The sequence below is a fragment of the Cygnus atratus genome, chromosome 1, assembly GCF_013377495.2.
Source record: "Cygnus atratus isolate AKBS03 ecotype Queensland, Australia chromosome 1, CAtr_DNAZoo_HiC_assembly, whole genome shotgun sequence".
Lineage (NCBI taxonomy): Eukaryota > Metazoa > Chordata > Aves > Anseriformes > Anatidae > Cygnus > Cygnus atratus.
Genome location: NC_066362.1, coordinates 145,451,952 through 145,476,237, shown reverse-complemented (window position 1 = coordinate 145,476,237; position 24,286 = coordinate 145,451,952). Strand labels below are relative to the sequence as shown.

Sequence of the window (24,286 nt, the reverse complement as noted above, 5' to 3'; positions counted from 1 at the left end):
ATAAAATATTTAGAAGTACCGAGACCTTCATCTCAGAGTGGAGATGTCAATAAGGAGGTTGATATTAAATGATTAAAAAGAGGGGAAAATGCTCAATTTCATCTTGAAACTGAAATATTTATTAACAGATGGAGTTGCTTTTGTTTTTTTATCCATGCAGGTTCTAGCTGGCATTACATCTGAGGAAAATCCTTTCCCATCTGTCCAGTTTCATATCTGCACAGATGTATAAATGAGGCATAAAAGGATTTCTAAGTACTTCACTTACCTCCAATAAGAATGTAACATTAAAAATGGAAACACTAGGAGTAAGCAGATTTCTGTACCATTAAGAATGATGCTAGTATGCTATGTCTTCCTTTCTGGTACTTACATTGTAAGACATTTAAGTGTTGGAGAGAACACAATGAAAAGCCAAAAGTGTTGTCTGAGAATTAGGAGGAGGATCTTACACTGATTAAATTGAGAGAAACACAGAAACTAGCATTCTGTTCGGTGTATTATTATCTGAGACTTAAATACCTTATGAGTTAAAATCCATCTTAATAATATTTATTCTTTTTTTTTAAGATGTGATGACCTGTTTCTATGCTGAATATTCATCTATCCAAAGTGTTTTCAATGGTGGAATAGTTTCAGGCTTCAATTGTAAAATATTTTTGTCCTTGACAGTATTTCATTCCACTAAGCCAACAAAGTTTTATTTTTTTCTGCCACCTATTCAGATGTACATTTTCTTTATTCTGTTTCTGTTCTTGATTGTTCGTATGTGAATACGGAGTATTGATACCTGTTGGATGATGCAAGCTCTCCAGAAAGAATTGCTTCATGACTCCTCCTTCCTTCTGTCTCAGTTGCCTAATTCACTTCCTTTTTTGCACATGTATGAAAAGAAAATTTCTTCTGATGCGCATCCTATTTCAGCTTCCTGAGCAAATGAAGATGAGTTGTCTGAAATCAATCCTATGAGTTGTTTCTGCTGCAAAATACTTGAAGAAAAAGTAGATAATATGGCCGTAATCTCTGTATGTTTTGACTAGATCTGCAGCAAGTAGCTTCATTAGTTAGACATGAATAACTCTGGAGAAGAAGAAATGTTTACTGTTTTTGGTGTGAGTGAAACATTTAGTCATTCCATGAGTAATCAAAATTTAGATATTTTTCTAAAACATCTAATTTTGATACTAAACTTGCAGATTTGTGGCAAAGGGACTTTTTAAAAATAATTACTACTCTTTGAAAGCTGCTTAGCTTCCTAGAAATACTGTAGTTTTTTCAGGGCCTTTAGGCCAGCATGGGTTTTATATATGGGACAGAGCAAGCCTTTCTTACAGCATCTCCCAAGTCTCTCTACTGTGTTGCTACAGATTACATGAAAGCATACAGTTTAGTATTTTGTATTGGTTCTCTAGTAATAGTCCAATGTTAGCATTGTTATGTGCAGGGACAAACCTTTGCATTTATCTAGTGCTAAGATTTCATTTTATAGCTCTGTCATTTATAGAGTGTATATATAAGGGAAGACACAGGCTCTGATGCAGACAATGTAATGTTTGATTTATTCAGGTATATAGATTATTTTTTTTTAATCAAGATGTTGACTCATACAAAAGAAATCATGGTTATTCTTCGTTGGTATTTTAAATCTATTTACAAAGGACAGTGAGCCAAGAGGATTCTGTGTATGATGTATGTGTCTGCAGACAGAAACCTGTCCTGTACTTGTACACTGTACTATAAAGTGTCTTTATAAAACGTTGAGAGGTGTAGTCCTCTGGGATGCATGATGATTCTAGGACTTTAACACTTTTTTGGAAAGATTAATGTTAAGGGCAAATATTATCTTGGCATACCTTCTATACTTTCCTCTTATTCTTTGAATGTAAAAGAAGATTGCTGTGCTTGTGAAGCATTATCTGCTTTATAAGTTTGTCAGTGTCCTCACAAAAACACCCAGGGGTCTTGTCTCTAGAAGTTTGCAGCTGAAGTCAGATTTCTTCCTTCTAGATTTCATCCTCATCATTTTTTTTTTAAGTGTTAATAGAGTTATCAGTAGTGCATCTTGTTAAGAGTTGTAGTTTTTAAGTCAGAACAGTAGCATATTTAACTCGCTTGTGATGGAACTTGCCACATAATATCCTTATTCTTTGCATGTGCCAGAACTTGTCAAACTGGTGTGAAGGTGACTTTACCTGCCTTTGAAGGGAAATTCCAGTTGCATCTCCACCAGGCAGCGCTGCCTTGGCTATAGGCACTGGCTCAGCCTGAGTAAAATGTTCCAGTTGCCACCGGATAGCCTCTTACATAAGCACATAATCAACTTATTGTAAGAAACAAAGTAAGTAATTATCTCTTACACAGTCAGAATATTTACTCCATTTGAATTCAACTTATAAGGTATTATTGACCCCTTAGGAACCACATGTACTAGCCAAAAAAAAAAAAAAAGGCAAAAAAGCAGGACGGCTGGAAGCCTCCTGATCTTTCTCTGCACTAGATTTGCAGCAACTAACTAGTTCCAGGGCACGTTTGTTGGATATCGTAACTGAGCTTGCTAGCTGTGGCAAGGCCTCAAATGCAGTCATATTCTACAAAGTAAAATAAACATGGAAGTATTTTCTGCTTTCCTTGTTTTTAGTCATAGCTATTTATTTCAGACACAGGTTGACATTTTCTTTGTGCTGTACATGCTAAGAGAATTCAGGTTGGGATCTGTGCATAGAAATCCAGTTTGCTTTTATTAAACGTAGTCATGTTTAATTTTCCAAGGAATTTTTCCAATAGAGTGCTTCCTAAAACAAAAAGGGTGATTGTTTCTAGAAGGCAAAAGTAAATTAGTTTTTCCCTCTGAAATTGCCTCTTGTTTATGGATTAAATCTTCTTACCTTTAGCAGGGGTGAAGACAGGGAAGTATTAGGAAGTAGACAGAAATAACTCCAGTAAGACACTGTACTACCAACCAAGGCAGTGCCAAGGATTAGTTTATCTTATTTGTAGTAATACTCCTTGGGCTGTCACCTGAAATTTTATTTTTGGCACTGGAAGTTTGGTATCTTGCTTCATCTTCTCTGCCTTCAGGGTGGCCGATCCTGCCTGCAGGATGCTTGTTGTGAATTGTGCAGCGTGTAGTCAAAACTACTTCGAAACATACAGATTTTACAAAACTGATCGTATAATTTTTGTGCAGAAGCCAAGCATGCCTCTTGCATTCTGATTGCATGTTTGTGATAAGACTGCGGTTAAATATTTGATTATCTTTTTTATTTTTTATTTTTAAACGGGTACAAAACATTGATTCTGACTTAATTTGGGCTTTGTCTTTGGTTTTCTTTTTTTTTTTTTTTTTTTTTTTTGTCTTAAGGCCTAAGGTAAGGTGGGACTCAGTACAGAATTGTTATGGCCATGTATTTTCAAAATAAGCATTGTTTGGAATACATGTTACAGTATAGTAACAGTATTTGATGTTCACTTTAGTTTTTATGCTCATTTATTTCCTGGATGTAGGAATATCAAAAAAAAAAAAAAAAAAAAAAAGCATAGCAAGCTAGCTAAAAATTCCTTATTGCCTTTTCTGGCCCGGTTTTGCAGCACCTGAGCATTTGCAATTTTGCTTTCTGTTCCCTGGCCTGGTTCCAGGAATTCCTAGTCAAGAGACAGCCTGGGGGGGGAGTGCACACCACTCCTTTCCGGGAATAGGTGAGTTGTATTGAGCAGAGAAACTAAATTTTTAAAAAGCAAATCTGTCTACTGGACTCTTTTCAAAAAGATAACACTAAGAAAGGAAAAAATCTTAAATATTTTCACTGCTGTTTTAATGATTTTCATTTCTGAAGTACGTGTGTACGTTTTAGGTTCTGTCAAATGTTGCTGAAGGAAAAAGTATATAAAATAGGTTATTTTTCAGTTTTAATGACTGTCTGTTTCAGTTTGTGTGTTCTTTAGTTTGTCACGTACAGCAGATTAAAATGGATAATACTAAAGATGTTGATGGTTTTGATGCTTGTTCAGTTGAAGTAACACTTCTCAAGTATTCTCCTTCTGTTTCAAGCTGAATTGTTTTTTTCCCTAAGATCATCAGTCAGAGAAAATCCATAAGCCTGATGCTCTCAGCTTGGTTCTTTAAGGGCCTGTGGGGCCTGCAACGTCCTCAAGGACGTGTGTGCTTTTTCAGGTGCACTAAAGAAGTACGTTTCCTGCTGGTATGTACTTTGTACTGGGGAGTTACTTATGGCAGGGGTTCCTGGGGGATGGGAGACCTGGATGGGAGTTCCTGGGCTATGGGAGACCGCCAGCCTTCCGTAAGAGACTCTTGCCTAAGGTTGGTTTTCTTTCTGCTCTTCTACTGAGAAGATGTGTTTAGTGTTTTTCTTGTTGTTGACTAAGGGAAGCGATGGCAGATGGAAACACTGGCCTCCAAAGTCTGAGAACTACTTCTTTAGGGAGTAGTTCATTAGTTCTTTCCAGATGTGACTTAATGTTGTGGGAAATTTAAAATTATCTGGGGTAAAAAGGGGGAATTTTTTAGATTGCTACAAGCCCCTAGGGAGGTTTTATGGCAAAGAGAACATGTAATCACAAGCTTTTTTTGGAGAGTGATGTATTGTAAGCACTCACCTCCACCCCTCCCACATGAAAGAAATGACAGCAGTAAATCAAAGCCTAGAATAGCTGCTTTCTCCTGTGCTTTATGTAAGCTTTTACTGCTGAATAGAAACCTCAGAAGGTTGCAACATCAAAAGGTTGTTTAACCTTTTCTGCATCACTGAATGGCAGACATGTGGAGGTTGAGATTATACTTATCGTCTCATCCCAGACAAAGCTACACAACCTCCTTTGCCTTTATTGTCAAAATCATTGCAGCTCAGAATATATTAATCTCAATGTACAGTACAGTTCTAGACTTGATAGAAAAGTCTTTAAAAATATCTTGGCGTTCCTGCATGAAGGACACAGAAGAGTTTTGATATATTCAAGTAGAATACAGATGTTTCTTCTTTCATGGATGAGTAAAATACAGGAAGCATCAAAAGCTTTCAAAAGCATGTTTCCCATGTTCTTTAATTATATTGACATAAGTCTTATGGTATTATTTAGGAGCTTGCATGCTGAGCTATAGATAAATGCTGCAGTGCGTGACTTGCATTTTCAAGTGGGAAGTAGCCACGCTTTTTACTAAAACAGTCATTTGTATCTAATAGCCTACAGGACGGACTTTCCCTTTAAGCTTTGAATTTCTGTCCGTGGTCCAGGACTGTCTGTTGGCTCCAGGACTCGACCTCCGGAGCATGTCTAGTGAAACCTTCCTGCTTGAAGCAGGGTTAGCTAGAGCAGGCTGCTTGGGGCTTTGTCTAGGAGGGTTTTGAGCATCTCCAAGGACGGAGACCCCTCGGCTGCTCTAGGCAACCTGTTCCAGTGTTTGAGTATTTACCTCATAGGTTTCCTGTATTTCAATTTCTGTCTGTTGTATCTTGACCTTTCACTGAGTTTGTTGTCTTCCTTGGTTGTCTTCACTCTACTCATGAGGTATTCGTACACTCTGATAAGACCTCCTCACCCTTTTTCACTCCAGGCTGAGCAGACCCAGCTTCTCACCTTCCCCTTGTATGTCAGGTGCTCTAGCCCCATATCACCTGTGTGGCTCTGCGCTGGACTCGCTCCATTATTCCCACATCCCATGTTTGGGAGCCCAGCAGCGGATCCAGCTCTCCGGATGTGGCCTTACCAGTGCTGAGTAGAGGGACAGAATCTCCTGTCTCAACATCGTGGCGGTGCTTGTCCTAATGCAGTCCGGGAGGCTGTTGGCCACGTTTGCCCCAGGGGCACGTTGCTGGCTCATGCTCAGTTTGGTGTTCATGAGGACCCCCCACATCTTTCCCTGCAAAGTCGTCTACCAGCAGGTCAGACCCAGCCTGTTATGGAGCATGGGATTTATCATCCCCAACTACAGGACTTTGCATTTCCCTTTGCTGAACGTTGTGATGTTCCTGTGGGCCCATTTCTCTGGCATGTTGAAGTCCCTCTGAACAGCAACTGAAATATCAGCTGCATCGAGCACCGCTCCCAGTCTTCTACCATCTGTCAGCTTGCTGAGGGTGTGCTCTGTCCCCTCATCCGGTTTAGTTCTTAGCACTTAGTAAAAGTTGGCTCCAGGTTAAAAATTGAGTTCCATTTCCCTGTTGGTCCTATTGTTTAGTGTGTACTCCTTGTCAAAATTAGATATGCAGGTGGTCAGCAGTTCTAAAACTCAGGCCAAGCTTTAATTTTCAAGCAGTTTAGCTTTTCCTTTCTTTCCCACAAATAAGAAAAATTGTGTTTCAAAAGTTCTGTTTCAGTTTCTAAAATCAGAATTTAGGAAGAGTGATAAATGTGTTCATTTTCTTTTCACAATGTAGTAATTTTTTTAGTACCTCAGACTTGGGGGGAAGTATCTTCAGAGTGAAAGATGAAAATGTCCTTTGTGAATAAATCAATGTTCTACACCTGCATGCATTAAAAATGAATGCTGCAATTTGGCGTTAAGCTTGGGATTCTCTGGTCTTTATAGCAATTTTTCAGTGTTCGGTAGAATTTTTATTGGCAACCTTATGTCATCTTGGCTCCACTTCCATACTTTTGTTCAGGACATGGTCATGGACACAGGATTGAGTATACTGGGACTTGGCTTCAGGTGTGTTGGGCATACCATGTTGATCTCCTTATGAATTTCTTGGCTACCATTAATGCTTTTATTAGTATTCTGCTAATAAGCAATAGTCTGTATGTATGGTTTATCTACTCAGATCAACCAGTCATTGCAAATCAACTTCTAATACCTTGCAGGTCACCAAATCCATGTTGGAGAAGTGTTTTACTTAAGCGTTCCTCACTTTTATTATAGCAGAAATTCCCTATGTGAGTTATTAACGATCTTTGATTTAAACTTCACCCAGTCTGCACTGAACTGTTTAAGTTGCGCAAAACAAAGTCTGTCCTTTATATTCTGTGTCCTGTCTTGATGTCTTGTAATGTTCACTGATCAGTTAGGAATTGGTTTCTCCGATCTAGCTAAGTTCAGTTACTGAACTTCCTTTCCATGGGTTTGACTGTTAAATGACAGGCACTATTTTCTTACAACTCAACTTAGTACTTTTATTAATTCTGTGTTGTAGACTTATCTTTTGAAATTTTGCTGAGAATATATATGGCAAAAAAAAAAAGCTGGAATATAAAATACTCATTTTGTATGAACATCTAGCTTAAAATAGTAAAAACAGTAGTTTACCTTTTTATAAATATTTGACTGGTTACTGTGGAATTTGGTTCTTGAAATAAATCTTTTGACATTTGTAAATGTAGTAAGTTGTGAAATCTTTATTGTACTTATTGTACATATTGTTCGGTTGCAAATCCTCAAGTCTGTTCTTTGAGAGTAGAAGTAAATGTTTAAAAGCTCGGTGCATCAAAGCTGCTGTCAAGTAATATTTAGTCTTAATGGAATTCACGTTCCTCAAGTGCAGTGAAAACAAAATATTCTAAAAATCTCGTGATTGTTGCTGTCAAAGCTTTTAGTGTATTACGAGTAGGTTTATTCATGATCCTGATGTGAACACCCAGAGGTGCTGGATGTTCTCCATGCCATTTTATAAGATACTGATGGAAAAAGAACTTTTTAAAAGCTTTTATCTGAAGTCAGGTTTATTATCCTGATCCCTGCTGGTTTTGGAAAATTTGAAAGATCATCATGATTATGCATAGGGATTGAACAGGATATTATTTCATCTGCAACATCTATATGATGGTAGGTAAAACTAATGGCATTGTTTTGCAGTGTTAAAAGAAGTGATGTTTTATATTTTTTTTTTAGTGTGCTACAGTTGTACTGGAGTGCAATTGGATAAATGTGTAAGAGATTGAAGCTTGTTGAAATGCTCAAATAGCTTCAAAAAATGTTTTAGTAACCTTTTTAACCACCTGTATTTAGGGTTCTTTCTGATATCCAAGTACACTGTGTCTCTGTGGTGGTGGTCACCAAACTAAAATTTACCTAACATGGGATTTGGTGCTGGTACCCAGTGAAAAGTAAAGAAATAAAGGAAGGTAGTTTCTAATGCTAAATGGTTAACCATTTGTCTTACTGAATAGCCAAGTTCTTCTTGAGGTATGTTTGTTCAAAATGAAGTTATGCTGGGTTTATGATGCGACTTCTAATAGCTCGCAAAAGCAATTACACGTAAGAGAAAGTGAGGTAAATAATTTGCAGTTTGCACCACAGGGGGATATGGAAAATACAATTGCCCGTGGTAGAAATCTGGCTAATTAATATTGTCATTTTGACTAATGCCAAGGTTTCCAGGCTGTTGATAAACATACCAGCAATGCAGGGAAGATGTCATTTGTGTCTTACGTATTTATTTCTGTGGGTAGTATGGAGGCTAGCAGTCTGGCCCTATTTAGAGGCAGTAAAGTTTGGCACTGGTTTAAACTGAGCAGGATCTTCATTTTAAACTTAGTAAAAGTAGTTTGTGTGTTATGTTTTGACAAAGACTAGGTTTTTCCATACGGGGGTGGAAAACTAGCATGTACTAACTACATTAGCTGTTCCACTTTCTGCAGCATCCATGCAATGCTTTTTCTCTTCCATTTTTCTTTGGAAGTTTGATTCTGATAAGGTTGCACCTCAGGTAAGCATACACTGATAAACTGAAATGCAGGTAAAAATTCCCCTGAAAGGCCCCTTGCTGTGGTATACTGCAACAAATAATATTTGGGAGAAAAAAAGGAAAAGACAACTTTGCCTTCAGCAACTTAGTTTTTCTGTAAATTCAACTTTGCATACGTGGTGCAGACAGTGATAAGAACGTTGTGTTTTGGTGTTTGTTCTGGACACATGTAATACTTGAAATGTATATAATTTAATTCATGCTAATGAAATGTTATTTCCAAACTGGTAATAAACTGAATTCTGATAATGATTTAGATAAAACTGCATTCACGAAGCAATCATTAGATGAAATAAACTATGTATTGTCAGCTCTCTTGAATCTCAGAGGTCTAAGGCTTGATTGTCCTTTCTCATAATTAGCCTTTGTGTAGCAAAGAAAACAAGGTGTTGCATAGTAAGTCACTGTTCGTTAAGTGTTAATACTGAACTGTAATTCAGTGTTTAAGTATAATTAGATATGTATGTCAGGATGTATTGAGATATAAATGAATTTACAATAAGTATTTTGTACTGGAAATTCACCAACAAAATAAGAACTAATGCCCTAGAATATTATAAATGTTACAGTGGATGTAACAACATTTGGATCACCACTATCTCAGTGGCCTGGCAAACCATCATTTTACAAATTGTTAAACTTACTAGAATATATAATGATACCACAAAATAGCCCGCCTCCTCTCTGCCATTATCAACATTTCACTAGCTGTGTGTTCACTTAGGAATGAAAATCCTTTTTAACAAGAACTGATGAGTCACAACAGTGAGTAGCTACCACTTACCTAGAACTTGTGTTCTAGGTTTAAATGTAGTTGAATGAAGCCTTCTGATACTTGCTAACTAAAAAAAAAAAAAAAAAAAGGTAACAAAAGTAGATTACTGTAATGTGGATGGGGGGAAAGCTTCGAAATATCAAGCTAGGTCCCACAGTGCATGAAGCATCCAGTCTCATGGTCTCAAGTGGCAACAACACCTTGAAAGGCTTCCAGGGTGACTGAAAGTTCATGTCTGGTGTACAAAGAAAGAGGAAGCTAATTTTCATAGGGACAAACTTGCTTTATATTTCTCTAGCGGAAATTAATACAGACGTTTCCTGCTTAGCTGCTTTGCCAGTTGACTGCAGAGTACAATAGTTGGCTTTCTTGTTCATAGCTCACCTGCACAATTAGGGAGCTGGCTAGCTTAGATGAGATGCTTTTTGCAGAATTGCAGAAACATTCGCCTGAGTTGGAAGGGACCACAAGGATCATAAAGTCCAACTCGTAAGTCCTAGATATCTCTTATACTGAACGTGTAATAAATAATACTGAAAGATATGGGCTTTCATGTACTTTAACTGGCTTTGCTCTGGAACCTAAGCCAGATATCTGACAATTCGTTGTTTTTTTTTTATTTAGGTGTAGTCATAGCAAGAGTTTGGCCTGAGGGTCTGCCAAAGCTACCATCATGTTACAGGTAGGATAGGTATTATGTGAAAATGCAGAGTTTCCTCTTGTGGCCGCTTAAAGGAGAGCGGCACTTCCATGAGTGTTTGAACAGAAGACTGGCAAATAAAACTGAATGTCAGGTTCACTATTTGCTCAAGTCCTTGCAGAGGATTTTGGCGCTTTGGCCAGCTCTGATCAAGTCCAAGTGAAGGTTGATGGTAGAGTAACCTACTGCTCTAAATTTAAACCATACTTTAGACTATTTCCCCCTTGAATAACCTGAAGCTCCTCTAAGAACACCACTTAATGGCTTTTAGTTGCATCTATCTCATCAATATCATCCTAGGGTGCATTAATTTGTGCTTTTGAAAAGGTTTATAGCAGGTATTTTCGCTCAACTTTTTTTCTTATTCATTTAGCGTCTCTATGTAAAAGAAAATAGTTTGTATCTGTTTTGTTTTCACTCATTGAAAAATAAGTTAAAATCTGCTCCTTTGCCTCTGTCCTCCTGTTTCTTTAGAATCTGTATTTTTCAATTCACTTTCTGACTTAAAATGTTTGATCCCTCTCAAATGTTTCTTGATGAATTACTGAAAATAAAATTATTTCCTGGAAACTATGAGGGTAAAATAACCTGCATTCTGAAGTATCCGTAAAGTGTTTTCTGTAAAAATCTCTCTTTAAAAGTGTCTTTACAGATACTGAGGTTGGTTGGCAGGGTGTGCAAATCTTAGTGTTCTTTAGTTGCCTTGCAAAAAACAAAATTGTTCTTGTTGTTTTGTAGCTTCAGATAGCACCAAGAGAAGCTGCAGAATTTCTGCACAAACCTGAATTTGTTGGCCTGGAGATACTTGGATGTAAAGTTGATTCATAATTAAAGTGCCAAGGCCACCAAGTGTTGTGTGTCTCGTGACACTTTCCTTTCTAGCTTCTGTTATCAGCTCTGCTTAGTGTAGTTTGTTTCTCATTTGCCTTTCTAATTGTGAGACGCTCTTGAAAGGATTTCCGTGTAGCAATTCTTCCTGGCTGGGGCCAGGGAGATGCACAAGGAGGCACAGTGTCTCTTTGCCACTGTATCTTGTTGATATGGGGACAGCAAGGAGCAAAATGTTTCAGACATGTCTACTAATTCGCATATTTTATGGATCTAGCTTTTGCCATCATTCCAGTGATTCCTTGAAACCTGAGGATGGCATGTGTGAAAGGTGAAGACTTCTGTCGGACTATCCGTATTGCTTTTGTTGCTACTTTTCTTGGAAACAGGGAAACTCCATTTTATCACGAGCACCACAAATAGCTACATCTAATGGGCCAGCACGTCAACAAAATTTGGAGTTTAAGCTCATCACTTGTGAAAGATCTTAATCTTGCTTGAATAGCTTAGATTAGTTTTTATATATTTGAAACAAAGAATTACTGTAAATTTTAAGAGGAACGCAGACCGCTGTGTTGGGATCTGCGCTGTCATCACATCATCCGTCAAGTATAGATGAGATGGACTTCAGCTAATTGTGACATGCTAAATTGCAGATCAGAAAGAAAAACTGGACTGTCTACTATGCTATATTAAAATATCAGCATGCAAGATGATGTTCTAATACAGTTATCCCCAGATCATGGCACATCTGCAGAGACCTTTTGTTCCGAGTATGGAGCTTAGGAGGAATGGTGTGGAAGTAAATCTACATTAAGTATGTGTCCAGAAAAGGTCATATTTTACAGAAACTTGCATATCTGCTCTCGTGTCAGAACATTTGTTCTAACTAGTGAGTTACCAAAATGTACATGATTCCATCATATTTCTGTACTTCCTCTTTCAAGGTTCAGGCAATGTCACAGCGCTTTATGCAGCCGTTTCCCCAACTGCCTGCATGCACAGGAAACCTTGCAGACAACGGTAGGTGTCCGTACTGGAAAGAAGGATCAGAAAAGCAGGATCCAACAAGTAGTATAGGCAGGGCTTGGTCAGAAAATGTACTGGTGGACCTAGTCATTTTGTATAGTTAAGGTATACCAGACTTTGTTTCTTAAACTGCACTTGCTAAAAAGAAATGCACCAGGAAATACTCTGTAGCAGCAGTACAAAACAACAGATCCCGTGACTGTGACATCTCCCATAGGAAATGTGTTAATTAAATCATGGGATTTTCCAAATGCCACAGGAGGAGTTTTTTGGGGGGATGGGAGTTGTTCTGTGTGTTTTGTTAGTGTTTTTTTTGTGGTTGCCTCTGAAGTGTTGTGCTTTAGTTCTTCATTAAATTCTTCATTAAATTAGTGGTTTAATGGCATGTGTTCCTATGGCTTACAACTGCATGAAGCAATTCACCTTGTTTATAGTACCTAATATTGAGGCAGTTGTTTTTCAGATTATGAAAGTTTACAGGGAAATTAACCGATAACTATATATTTGAATTACTTTATGTGCTTTTATGTATTTCTATGAAACAGGCGTAAACAATCTTAGCAGCTTTTGAAGTCGCATTTATTCTTCATTCCGAGCTTGCTCCTGCCACTGCCATATGGCGGGCTGAAATAATGTTGTCAACAAAACTTAATTCAAATGCTCCATGTAAGTCTTGGTGTGTTTGCGTAGCATTTAAAATCTTACTAATGTCCTTTAAGTGAACAAGAATTTCACTCTGTATTTCCACAAAGAATTGTATGTACGTTCATGAGATTTTGTGAAGTGTGCAATTTTGCTTCTCCTTTGCTGGCTAGCAATTGGAGGAAATGTAAAGACTTTTCTTTAGAAATAGTCTGCCTTGTAATGTTTAGAGGGATTCAGCTTTTTATGATTTATAGGTCAGATCTGCCTTTAAAATGCTGTGGATTTCATCGGGTCTAGGACGGTTGGGTGAAAATTTGCATGCTGCACTGTTGTTTGCACAGGGAGATGGCTGACATTTACCTGCAGAGTGGTGCTGAGTGAAGTGTAAAAGAGCAGGTACTTGGGACACTTGAAAATCCAGGCACAGGTGAGCTTGTATGATCTCATGGTTTGGTGATTAGGGTATGATAAGGAAGTCAGTATGCTTCAGAAAATTGAAATGAGTTTTTTTCCACTTCAGAGTTACATCTTTCTGAGATCCTGAAATTGTTTTTTCTCTCCACCAATTGAAAAATTGGAAACTGAAGGCATTTTTGCCATGGAGACCTGTTGTAATGTATCCAGTTAGATGGGAGCAACGTATTCTACATGTGAAAGATTTCTTCGACTGTGTGCCACGATTCATGTAGATTAAATGATAATAGCTTATCAGTATCTGTTATCCTAATACCCTAAAGTGTTGAGCAGCTTTGTTTGGTGTGCAGTTTTAACAATGGTGTTAACTGCTTTATGGAGATCAAATAGTGTCTTGCTGAAGCACCCAGACATTTGCCAAACCTGCCTCCACGAACGCAAAGTGTTTGTATGAAAGAACTTTGACTTACAGCCTGGATCCACAAGGTTACAACTGATGTGGAGAACTCATTGCCGGCAAATCTGTACTTACTGTATAGTCTGTTTATGACTCTGAGAAGGCATTTAGCAAAAAAGTAGGAGAGAATGTTGTACAACAAAACATACTTACAGCCTGACCAGCAGAGATTTTTAGCTGAGTTTTCAGCTGTACTTAATGCGTTATTAACTTTTTAGTAGAGTTCGTGATTGCTTTATTTGGAGAGCAAATATAATTTTGAATCTAAGATTGTTGCTTCCAATTACACCCAAATTAGTAGTTCAAGTGAAGAGTCAGGAAATGTCCTTCAGTGCTCCCATCGATTCCTGAACCATAAGTTAAATCTCTACTAAAAATACTTGGAAGATCTGGAATCTTTCAAGGTCAGTTACCTGCCCAGGATCTACCCACAGTACTGATGACCCTCGTATGCCCAATTTTAGTTAATGAGCTAAAATGATCTTCAGATGGAAGGAGCTAAAATAAAAAAATGAAGACAACTTAACTGGTTAATCTGCTGGACTCCATAACATTGTTTTTGTTGTTGTTTGTTTGTTTTGTTTTGTTTTTGTTTTGTTTTTACTGTGAAAAATTTTAGGGGCATTTTCAGGTTAACCTTGTAACAGACCGAACAGCTGCCAGGGTCCTCCTGTCGTCTTCTTATTGTCATTGGTTGAACACTAACCCCTCATCTTTTGAAATAATACGCTTTTATTTAGATTTAGGTAAGAATAGCATGAAGATGAATCTTAAGCTAGTCTCAGATTGATGTATATATTTACTTAAAATCAGAGATAAGCTGTGTGTATATTTGGTATTTTCGTGTGAAGTTGTACATGTATTAAGGTATAATCCTGTTAACTGTCTCTCTTCAGCATTACATAAAGTCTTTTGCTGGCCTTTGCTTTCTGCATTGCTGACCCTGCTTGAAAGAATAAAAGCTAAGTAATGCTTCTTCACTGATGTGCCAATGAAACTTGGTTTCAGTACACTGAGCTTTATACTATTAATAGAAGCAGATAATGCTAAGATTTATTCATGGTTTCTTGCCTATATCCTTAATGGACTTGAGTAAGCTTAAGTAATAGAACTCAAAAAAAAAAAAAAAAAAAAAAAAAAGACAAATATAGTTTATTGTACTGGCAGCGGCATCAAATTCCTTTCTTTGAATTACCCTGGTGTCATTCAGTAAATGATCTCATGTGAAGTATCTGAGAAGTAAAAGAATTGTTGGTTCAAAGTGTATGGCATTGTAGGTTAGCATTACCAGACATTAAAATGTTGTGGTTTGATTTCTAAGTGCATGGCATTTGTGACTCAGTGCTGTTCTTTTTCTGCTTTGTGAAAGCGAGTTAGTTTCCTTGTGGTCTTACTGAATACTGCATTTTACTTTTTGTATTGCCCTGGTACCTCACTGAACAATATAGCCTTTCCTCCCTGATAAACTTTGCACTTGAACTGTGAATGTATTGGAGTTTTTCAGTTTTTGTCAACTTACTGAATTGGGTTAGTAAAGTCCATTTGGTTTTGATTCTCTGTTAACATGTTGGAAAATAAAAATGTTCTGAGTTAGCAGACAGCTAAAATTAAGTTAGATGTGTTGTTGTACTTTGCAGTGAATTTATCACTTCCAGATAAAAACCAGATCCAGTTAAGCTAATAGAAGAGTTTGTCTTGGTTTTCATACACTTGTTTACAGTAAATTCTATTGAATCTTTCTTTAGGGATGCCAATTCTGGGCTGTGACATCAAGCTATTTTATGGGGTGATAACACAATACTCCAGGGGCATGAAACCTTTAAAAATTGACAGTAGTGCAGGAGAATTCTGTTTAAAGAGCTCTGTCTTCTGTGCTTCCTAGCTTGAGAAGTAATTTCTCAGAAGACTGTTTTAACTAAGTCAGGATAAAGATCAGCTTATACTGTGAAATTAAAAAAAAAATAAATGCTTATTCAAACTAATACCTTTGTCGGGTTGACTTAGATTGTCAGGCTGGGCCTGTGTAGGAGGAAGGAGAAGCTGAAGGATTTATTCTTGATGTTCAAAGATTCATGCATTGAATTCCCATCAGCCCTTTACGCAATCATCTATGAAGTCAGGCACTTAGCTGTATTAGGAGTAATCTTTGTGTTGCTTTGATGTTTGGAATGTCCTTCTTAATGAAAAATTAATCAACACTGTACAATTTGATCTACTGCTTGGGGATATCTCACACTCTTGCATTTCCAGGAGTATTGCTTGGCACAAGAGTCAGTAAATCACTTGTGTGCGCTGTACATTCAAGTGTACCAAAAAGGTAAGTGTCATCCAATAAAATGATAAAAGATACTGGATTCCGTTCTTGGCACAGAAGGACAGTGGAATATGGGAACATCTTTACTGCTTTACTTCCTTCTGCGATATTCTGACGTGCTAAAAGAATCCTAGCTTGTCTGCAGGAGTGGTCTGAGCTTTTAGTATGGTGGTCTGCTTGTATTGCGACAAGCCACATGAGAGATCTGGGAGTTGTTTGGTGGGAAAATTAGTGTACTTTTTTTCAGAATAACCCACATTCTAACTTCAGGTCCATGCTGCAAGGATCTGACATGTCAGAGAAATTGTATGTGCGCTCCCGCTGAAATCAGTGATAGTTTAGCACAAGCTGTGACTAGGCCATTGATGTTTCTTAAGAATGGCTGCCATTTTTTCCTTCCTTTAATTTGTATTCATATGTTATTTAAGTGGCTCTTTCAAATTAAGCAAAATAAAAATTCACATATTAAAGGAAATAAGAAAGCAAACTTTTACCTTTGAATTTTTTGTTTAGTTCTGTAACTTCGGCCTTCGATAGCTTCTGAACATAATACCTTTGTTTTCTTTCATAAGCAAGAATTAGTAATTATTTAGGGTTCTTTTTAACTAGTTCTAGTGTAAAGGTGTGGGACATCAGAAGTTCTTGTTGAAGCCTCTTATTTCGCTTACATTTTACTTCTCGACTACTCAGCTATTCTGTGGTTAATAATCTGAGTTCAAATTCAAGCTTTTCTTTATATATATATATATAATTTATTTATTTTGCCAAGAAAGCCATTCATGCCACATAAGTAACTTTTAAAAGCATAGCTGCTCCAGGTTTTCAAGGCATTGCAAGATTTCTATACATACATTTAAACAATTTATGTTGAAACTTTGTTCACATATGTGTTGCACTTATGACAGAGGAATAATCACATAGAAGTGAACCAATGAAAGAAATGTTAGGGTGTATATTTTTGGTTAAGTTTGAGATTTAAATTTTATTTTAGACTTAACAGCCACGTCTGTACTAGTAAAGTACATATGTCCAGAGCTATTGGCAGCAAGGCTAACTGGAAAGGAAGAGGCTATATCTACATAATGAAACTCTCATATTGTCAAGAATGGTGTGGCTGCATCCTGCTGCTCAGGGCAGTGGTGCTTTGGCTATGCTGACTCCCAGACTGTTCCTGATAACTGGCTGATGATAGCTTGTTAAGCAGCAGTCAACCTTAGAGACTTGAAACACCAGTGCCCAGGAGGACTTTGGGGCAGTATTTACTGTACTATATAGACAAAGATGTCGTAGATGCAGAGAAGAAGCTTCCATCTCATTTGTAAAGTTGTGAGAACTCATGAGTTGACATAAAGACTATTTAGTAGATAAAGCAAAAACTGCAGGGAAGCAAAGCAAAACAAGGAATTAATTTGCTGTTTCCCGTTGGGAGACAAATGTCTAGGCAGGAACATGGGGCTCCATCACATGTAACATTTACTTGGGAACACAAACATCATAACTCTTATCATCCCACCCCCCTCCGCTGTCCTTCTTTTCCCCCAACTTTTATTGCTGAGCACGACGCCATATGGTATGGGATATCCCTTTGGGCCAGTTTGGTTCAGCGGTCTTGGCTGCTGGCAGGGCAGCACGAGAAGCTGGACAGTCCTGGAGTCGGTGTAAGCATTGCCCTGCAACAGCTAAAACATTGGTGTGTTATCACTGCTATTTTCATCACAAATCCAAAGCGTAGCCCCATATAAGTGTTAACATTCTTCACAGTAGCTATCCCAGCCAAAACGAGGACATACACTTAATGGATGTATACGTATATGCATCATTACAGCATAAAACAGATTTTAATTGTAAATTGGTTACACATTTAAACATTTAATTTACTCCACTCTGGCCTAATGGTGATGTTAAAGTAGCTGATGCATGGTATCTCCGTGCAGATCAAAAGATTATGAAATGTATTCTCTACAAGAATACATAAATCTGAAGTATTTTTCATATGGTAGATGGGAATTAATAAAACTGTAGACTAAGGGATGAACATTTTACAATCCAAGTCCCTAAAAAAAAAAATTGATCCTTTTGTTTTTATGCAAGTGTTTTTCTGCAGTGAGTTGTGCTTTTTTTTTTTTTTGCAGTGACTTGAAAGTTTAAAATTACTAATTAAGATATAGATGGGGGTTTTCACGAACGAATAGGAAGATTTCTCTCATCTACTTTTCTTTACTTGCAGACACAGCTTTCATTAAAGAGCAAGGAATCTGAGCTGACAAGCTGAGTTCTTTCCTGGCAGTCTAAGGTTCCCTAAACTTGCTGTGTGTCTCGGGAAATCATTATTGCTTGTATTTCAGAGAACACAGGGCTTCTTTCTAGAAACAAAGACGTTTTATTTCTGCAAATAAAAAAAACATATTATGGCTGGCTAGCGTTAAAAATGAGATTGTACTTGTCATGTAAAAAACATCTCAAGTTTGATTTTTATTAGTGGTAAAATGAGTAGTGACCACTTGGTAAATAACTAATTTGACTGAGAATCTTAAACCATTCTTCTTTGTTCAGTTATAAAACTAAAAAGAATAGCAATTTTCATGGATTCTATTTTTTTTTTTTTTTTGCCTTGGGGAAAGTGGTATTTGGTGCAGTTGAGGAGTTTGGACAATTGACTTAGATTTGTCTTTTAGTGGTCTTGATTATACAGAGAAATAAGGGAGAAGGTAAGTAAGGGGTCACGTGTTGATGGCTGTGTGTGCACTGATGATTAGACACCTGATTAGTTAATTCAGTTAATTCAGTCTGTGACTCATCTTACTGCAGAAATACAAAGTGAACTGATGTGACTTTTTTCCCCTCATAGTGTGCTGGAGAAGAGAATTGGGTGGACAGTCGGACTATTTATGTGGGGCATCGTGAACCACCTCCCGGCACTGAAGCATACATTCCACAGAGATTTCCAGATAACAGGATAGTCTCATCAAAGGTATTGTGTTGTAGAAGTGTTCTTTAACTCGTTTACATAAATCAGCTTCAGTTATGGTACATGTGTTCATTTATTTCCCCCAAGGTTTCCTTCCTATACTTCCTATATATTTCTCCTATACCATGACTGGCAAAGGTAAAATGAGGGTGTCTCAGATTTCTTCCACAAAAACTAATTGCCAGATTGCCTCTGGATGAGTAATTTTGTTCCTGTTCATGTTGTTGTTTAATGTTTTATGTAGCAAAGTCTTAGAATGATGCTGTGTTTTTTCACAAAGGAGTGAGCAAGTCATTCTCATTTGGGGTGATGCTGGAGTAAAAAACTTCTTCCCAGGGTATGACCATATCCTTGGTAATCTAGAGCACCACCTCAAAGTACTAGAAGTACTATGATCAGAGAAAGTGATCTCCACAATAACAGTGCTGTTCCCTTCAAAAGCTCCGACTGACAGAAACCTTTTGAAATCGATTTTGTTACCCATCTATAAATGAATCATTCCTGGTAGTTATGATGCATTTATGCCCTTTAGAAACCTTCCAGTTGCCCCTCGCTCTGACTAGTTAACTTGCTCCTTCTGCTTCAGCAGTTTTCTGTGAACATCTCAGTTGCCGGTTAATACTGACTGGGTTGCTTTAGCAAAGGTCTGTTCCTCCAGTGGCATAGAAAGCTGAATATTTGCAGCTTTCTGTATGGCGAACTCCTCAAGAACTTCATGTTTTTCATGTGCTCAGATCTTAATCTTCATGAAGGTCCACCTGCAACCCAGTTATGAAATAGCTCTTTTACCGGGAAAAATTCTGTTTAAACAGTGGCTTAGATCCACAGGATAACTTTAAGAATCTTCCTAGACTAGCTTTGTAATCTCAAGGGGCTGAAGGCTCTCATACCTTAGTGGATCTGAACACTTGCCTTCCATTAATGTATGGCAAAGCTGTAATAAAACCTGTACAGTCTCATTTCTTAACATGATTTTTTGTATTTTCTTGCCTTCCTTGACTACAGTTTTTCCTACTTTCTTACTTCATTCAAAGACCCTATGCCTAGACAAACAGCCTAGTGTCTAGGCATCTTTAATTAGATAGACTATTCAAAAGGCAATGAAGTAAAAAATCTAAGTGGAGTATGACCAAACTAGTACAAGGGGAAATCCTGCGCTCCACATATCAATTTGTATTACCTCTTAGATGATTGAAGACTAAACACAGTTTTTGCAGATCTTTGTACTTGTGTGACACTTTGCGTATTTTTTCGTCTCCTACATGTCATCTGGGATATGCATAAATAAAGCAGTAAGTTATTGTCAACATTTTTTTGAAATATAAAGATTCTACTACATTCTGGAAGATGTCAAACATCTTTTTTGATAGTAAAATTGGAAGATTCAAGTTACCATGCTTTTCAGTATGGTTTGAAGTATGGTTTAGCGTGCAATTCAACTAAGGATCCTTGCCAGCCGTTATTAAATATGTAGGATTTCAGCTATTTATCTATATTTCAGCTATTTATCTATATTTCTCAAAGTTCTTGTTTGTTTATTAAAGTTGTTGCACTTTAAATAAATAATCTAAGCCTTCATTGTAAAAGTAAACAGTGGTGATTATTTCAGGAGGGAATAATTTATATAAATCCTTTATACAGTTACATATATATATATTATACTTACAGTTCCTTAGACTGCTTAAAGGTCAGCTTTAATGACAGTTGTTTTTATATGAGAACTTGCCTGCACTGTCTCTTTCAAGTAAACTCAATTATTCACGTGTTCCTTCCCAGATGGACTGGGTAAATCACTACCCTGACTTGGCTTGCATTGATTCTGGTTCTGTAAGCCGGCTAGCTCATAACCTTTCACTCTGTCCTTGTCATCCGCTCCCTTAGAAACCTTCCACAGGGGCACCTAATGCAGCTTAATAAACACAGCTTTAAACTTTCTGAAAAATGATGAAACGTACAAAATTATGATGGTAAATTCACAGTTGTTAGATTAAAATAAAGATACATGCACACAAGCACTCTGTATAATATTACTTCAACCATGAAGGATATTTTTGTAGTCCTTCATCAGTAAGATAGACAGTAACTTTCAGCTGTGGTTTTATAGGACTTTAATGCTTATACAGGAAAGAAGATGATTGTTCTTCAAGGATGAGGAACTCTGAACTTCCAAGTACAACTTTTGCCAAGTTAAGACAAACCGAGTTTCTAAAAAGGGTAGCTCAAAACCATGAGGAAACCTCATCAATCGTACTGTGTTACTGTAGAATCACAGAATCGTTAAGGTTGGAAAAGACCTCCAAGATCATCTGGTCCAGCCATTGCCCTACTCCCAATGTCACCCACTAAATCTTGTCCCTAAGCACTAGGTCCAAATGTCCTGAATAAATACAGCTGCTTGAAATAACTAGGAAAGGGAAAAGCTCTTCCTTCAAAGGTAAACTTCCTGTTGTCAGCAAGATGATAATTTGATTCCAGTACATAGGGATATTTCTTGTATATTGCAGTGTCACTGTGAAATGTGGTTAATGCTCAGCTTAACGGCATATTCCTGGTGGTGAAAAATTATATCTAAACAGACCTTGGGCAGACAAAAATGCTCTTTTGGTTTGATGTGTTGTAATTCAGTTATGATTTTTAATGATGTATTATAAAAAGGCTGTGCTGAAACAGTAAGAAGCAAAAATTTCTCCTTTGGCTTGTGCATGTAGTTGGCTTATGTTCAAAGTTAGTGATCTTTGTAAGGTGGATTCTTATGTTCTATTTTTTGCTACTTTACCTGCAGGAGCTGTCAGCCTTTAATGTAGCTGTTGTGTGTCCTTGATTGAAGTTATCATAAGATAGTGATGCAGCATGGCCAAATATAAGCTGGTAGAAAAATCCTAATGTTTCAAATGAGGGGGGGGAAAATGTAATTGAAGTGGCAGGAGCTTATTTGCTTTTTTCATTGAAAAGTTTTCACATTTTGTATTTACTGATTATTAAAACTGTTTCAAAAAGATAAGTTAAATTTTATAGCAGTAGCAGTTAAAAGAACTTGGTGGAAATCAACCTTTTCTTCCTTCTTCTGAATCAGCATAACATCAAGTTTTTATCATTTTTACTTCTAAAGAGCGACAAATTACAAAATAATTAATATGAAACTTGCTAAAGGTCCGCACTTCATACTTCTGTTGTGCTCAGAGTATCCCAGGCAGTAAGGACAGGATATCTTTACATACATAGAAGCATGTGGGTGTGCCAGACCAGTTAATACAATGATGTAAGAATTGCCAACGGCCCATCTAGCACCAGTGGTAGATGCCTAGGGAAGAAAGCAAGGACAAGTAAGCATAGAGTGATACTTGCCCTCAACTGAATCTTAGTATCACAGAAAGGTTTGGGTTGGAAGGGACCTCAAAGCCCACCCAGTTCCAACCCCCTGCCATGGGCAGGGACACCTCCCACCAGCCCAGGCTGCCCAAAGCCACATCCAGCCTGGCCTTGAACACCTCCAGGGATGGGGCATCCACAGCTTCTCTGGGCAGCCTGTGCTGGTGCCTCAGCACTCTGTTAGTATTTGCTGATCTGTGATTTAGCCATTTGTGAGCCAAAAGTGATGACTTTGTATTTAATTGCTTTTAATGAATTTCTAGACTGAATTTCTTCAGTGCATTTTGAACCTACTTGTATTTTCAGAATACATAGTTAATGCACAATTAAACTGTAGAAGTGTTTGCCAAATAAAACTATAAACCTTCATTTTGAAATTCCCACTTCCTCATTTTATATGATGACTACAAGTTCTTGAATCTGAGAGCAACCAGTATGCTGTTTATCTTCTTGATTCTGTTAATGGTCTTCTGCCATATTCCTTTCCAGGCTGAATAATTTTGGTCTGTTCAACAATCCTGTACGGAAGCTGGTTTGTGCCTTTGCTCAGATTTGTCTGTACCTTTTCACAAGCAAGCTGTAGAGTTTTAAGATTGAGAAGTGCACAGAGCTTTCAATGTATAGGCTAACTATGGGTTTATACAATGGCATAAGTCTTTCTTTTTTCATTTGTTAGTAATTTGTAACATTCCATTTCCTTTCCCTGACGTTGATGTGGTATTTTCATAGAACTGCTGTGTTTCAGGAATCTCGTTCATTTGTAGACAGAGTAGGTATTTGCAAATTCAATTCTAGCTGAATCAGTGAACTAATAATTGGATAAATACATTTGTATTTCTTGAACAGAGGAGAAGTTGCGTAGAAAACTAAAATCTTGGAGAGAGCAGTGTTAAAGAAGTCCTCTGAGAACATGTTTAATGACAGCTGCTTACTGTTTTAGACAGAGAACCTAAAGGATGAACCACAAGAACTAAAGATATCAGAGATGCCAAGACAGTGAGTGATCCTGAGTGAAGGATCAGACATTCCAGCGTGTCAAACAACTGACAAATTTAAGAATAGTGGGAACTCTGTAGGAGGACTAATTGTTTTTTCTGTACCACTTTACAAAAACTTTGGGTTTGGAAGCTATGTAAACATAACTTTCATTCTTGTTTTCAGTTTGTGGGTAATCAGTCCGTACTATTTTGCCTTGGTGAACCTGTCTAGCTGCAAACTTTTACTGCCATTGTTTCGTACGGTTTTTACAGCTACAAAAGACACTTGGGCCTCCGTCACTTAACTGGAAGCAGTAGAGCTTAAGCCTCCAGAAAGACAGTGCTGAAAGTAGAGGGATAAGACTAGAAGTGAAATGCAAAATTGATTCTACAGTGGATGCAGAACAGTTACTTGAAGAGCTTGTCCTTGCAAAGAGATTTCATTCAATTTAAATTACTATATGAAATTATGAAATGCAGACTGGTACTATAGCTTTATTTCCTGTGTAGGTTCTTAAAAAGAAGCAATAATGTGAATTCTGGATGGCAAAACAATACTATTACTAACTCCTGCTTTGAAATGCTTTATGACAATGTTCGCTGACCAGAATACTCCCGTGTTTCACAAATCATTTTGTTTCACAAATCTCTTCTGTTGCTTGCATGCTTCCTTGGGGCTTCTCTTCACATACTGATCCAAACACTGATTTGTATGAGAATCGCCTGAAACGATAATGCTGCATGTTGAGAGTCCTATCAAATTGAAAGCAGAAGCTTAGCTACTTTCAGTGCTAATCTGATTAATTGTGAGTCATCTCGATCTCAGTGACTAATAGATAAATAAAGCTAAGTAACTCTGGAATGTTTCAGAGGATGTTGAAATGTTGCCTTCTTCCAGCAGACATTCATGCTTGCTTCCATGCAGCACTTCCTTCCAGCATCGTGCTATTAAACCACAAAGACTGGAGGCAGTGAGGCTCTAATTTCTCCTTTTTTGCCACAGTTGGAAGAAATCTTAATTCTGAAGCTTATTAAAATATTAAAATACCTCCACCCTACAGTGCTACTTAGAACCCCGAAGAGACCCAGGCTGTCCCAGACCTCTCCAAGG

The 24,286-nt window shown here is 37.5% G+C and overlaps 1 protein-coding gene across 3 annotated transcripts in view; it reads left to right on the top strand.

Annotated features, from left to right (window-relative positions):
- ATP11A (ATPase phospholipid transporting 11A) overlaps positions 1–24,286 on the top strand; it is a 128,153-nt gene that overhangs the window by 44,535 nt on the left and 59,332 nt on the right. For all 3 annotated transcript variants that reach the window (XM_035565551.2, XM_035565552.2, XM_035565553.2), the window contains exon 2: positions 18,710–18,832. In XM_035565551.2, coding sequence (XP_035421444.1) covers positions 18,710–18,832 — 123 coding nt within the window. The remainder of the gene's footprint in view (positions 1–18,709; positions 18,833–24,286) is intronic.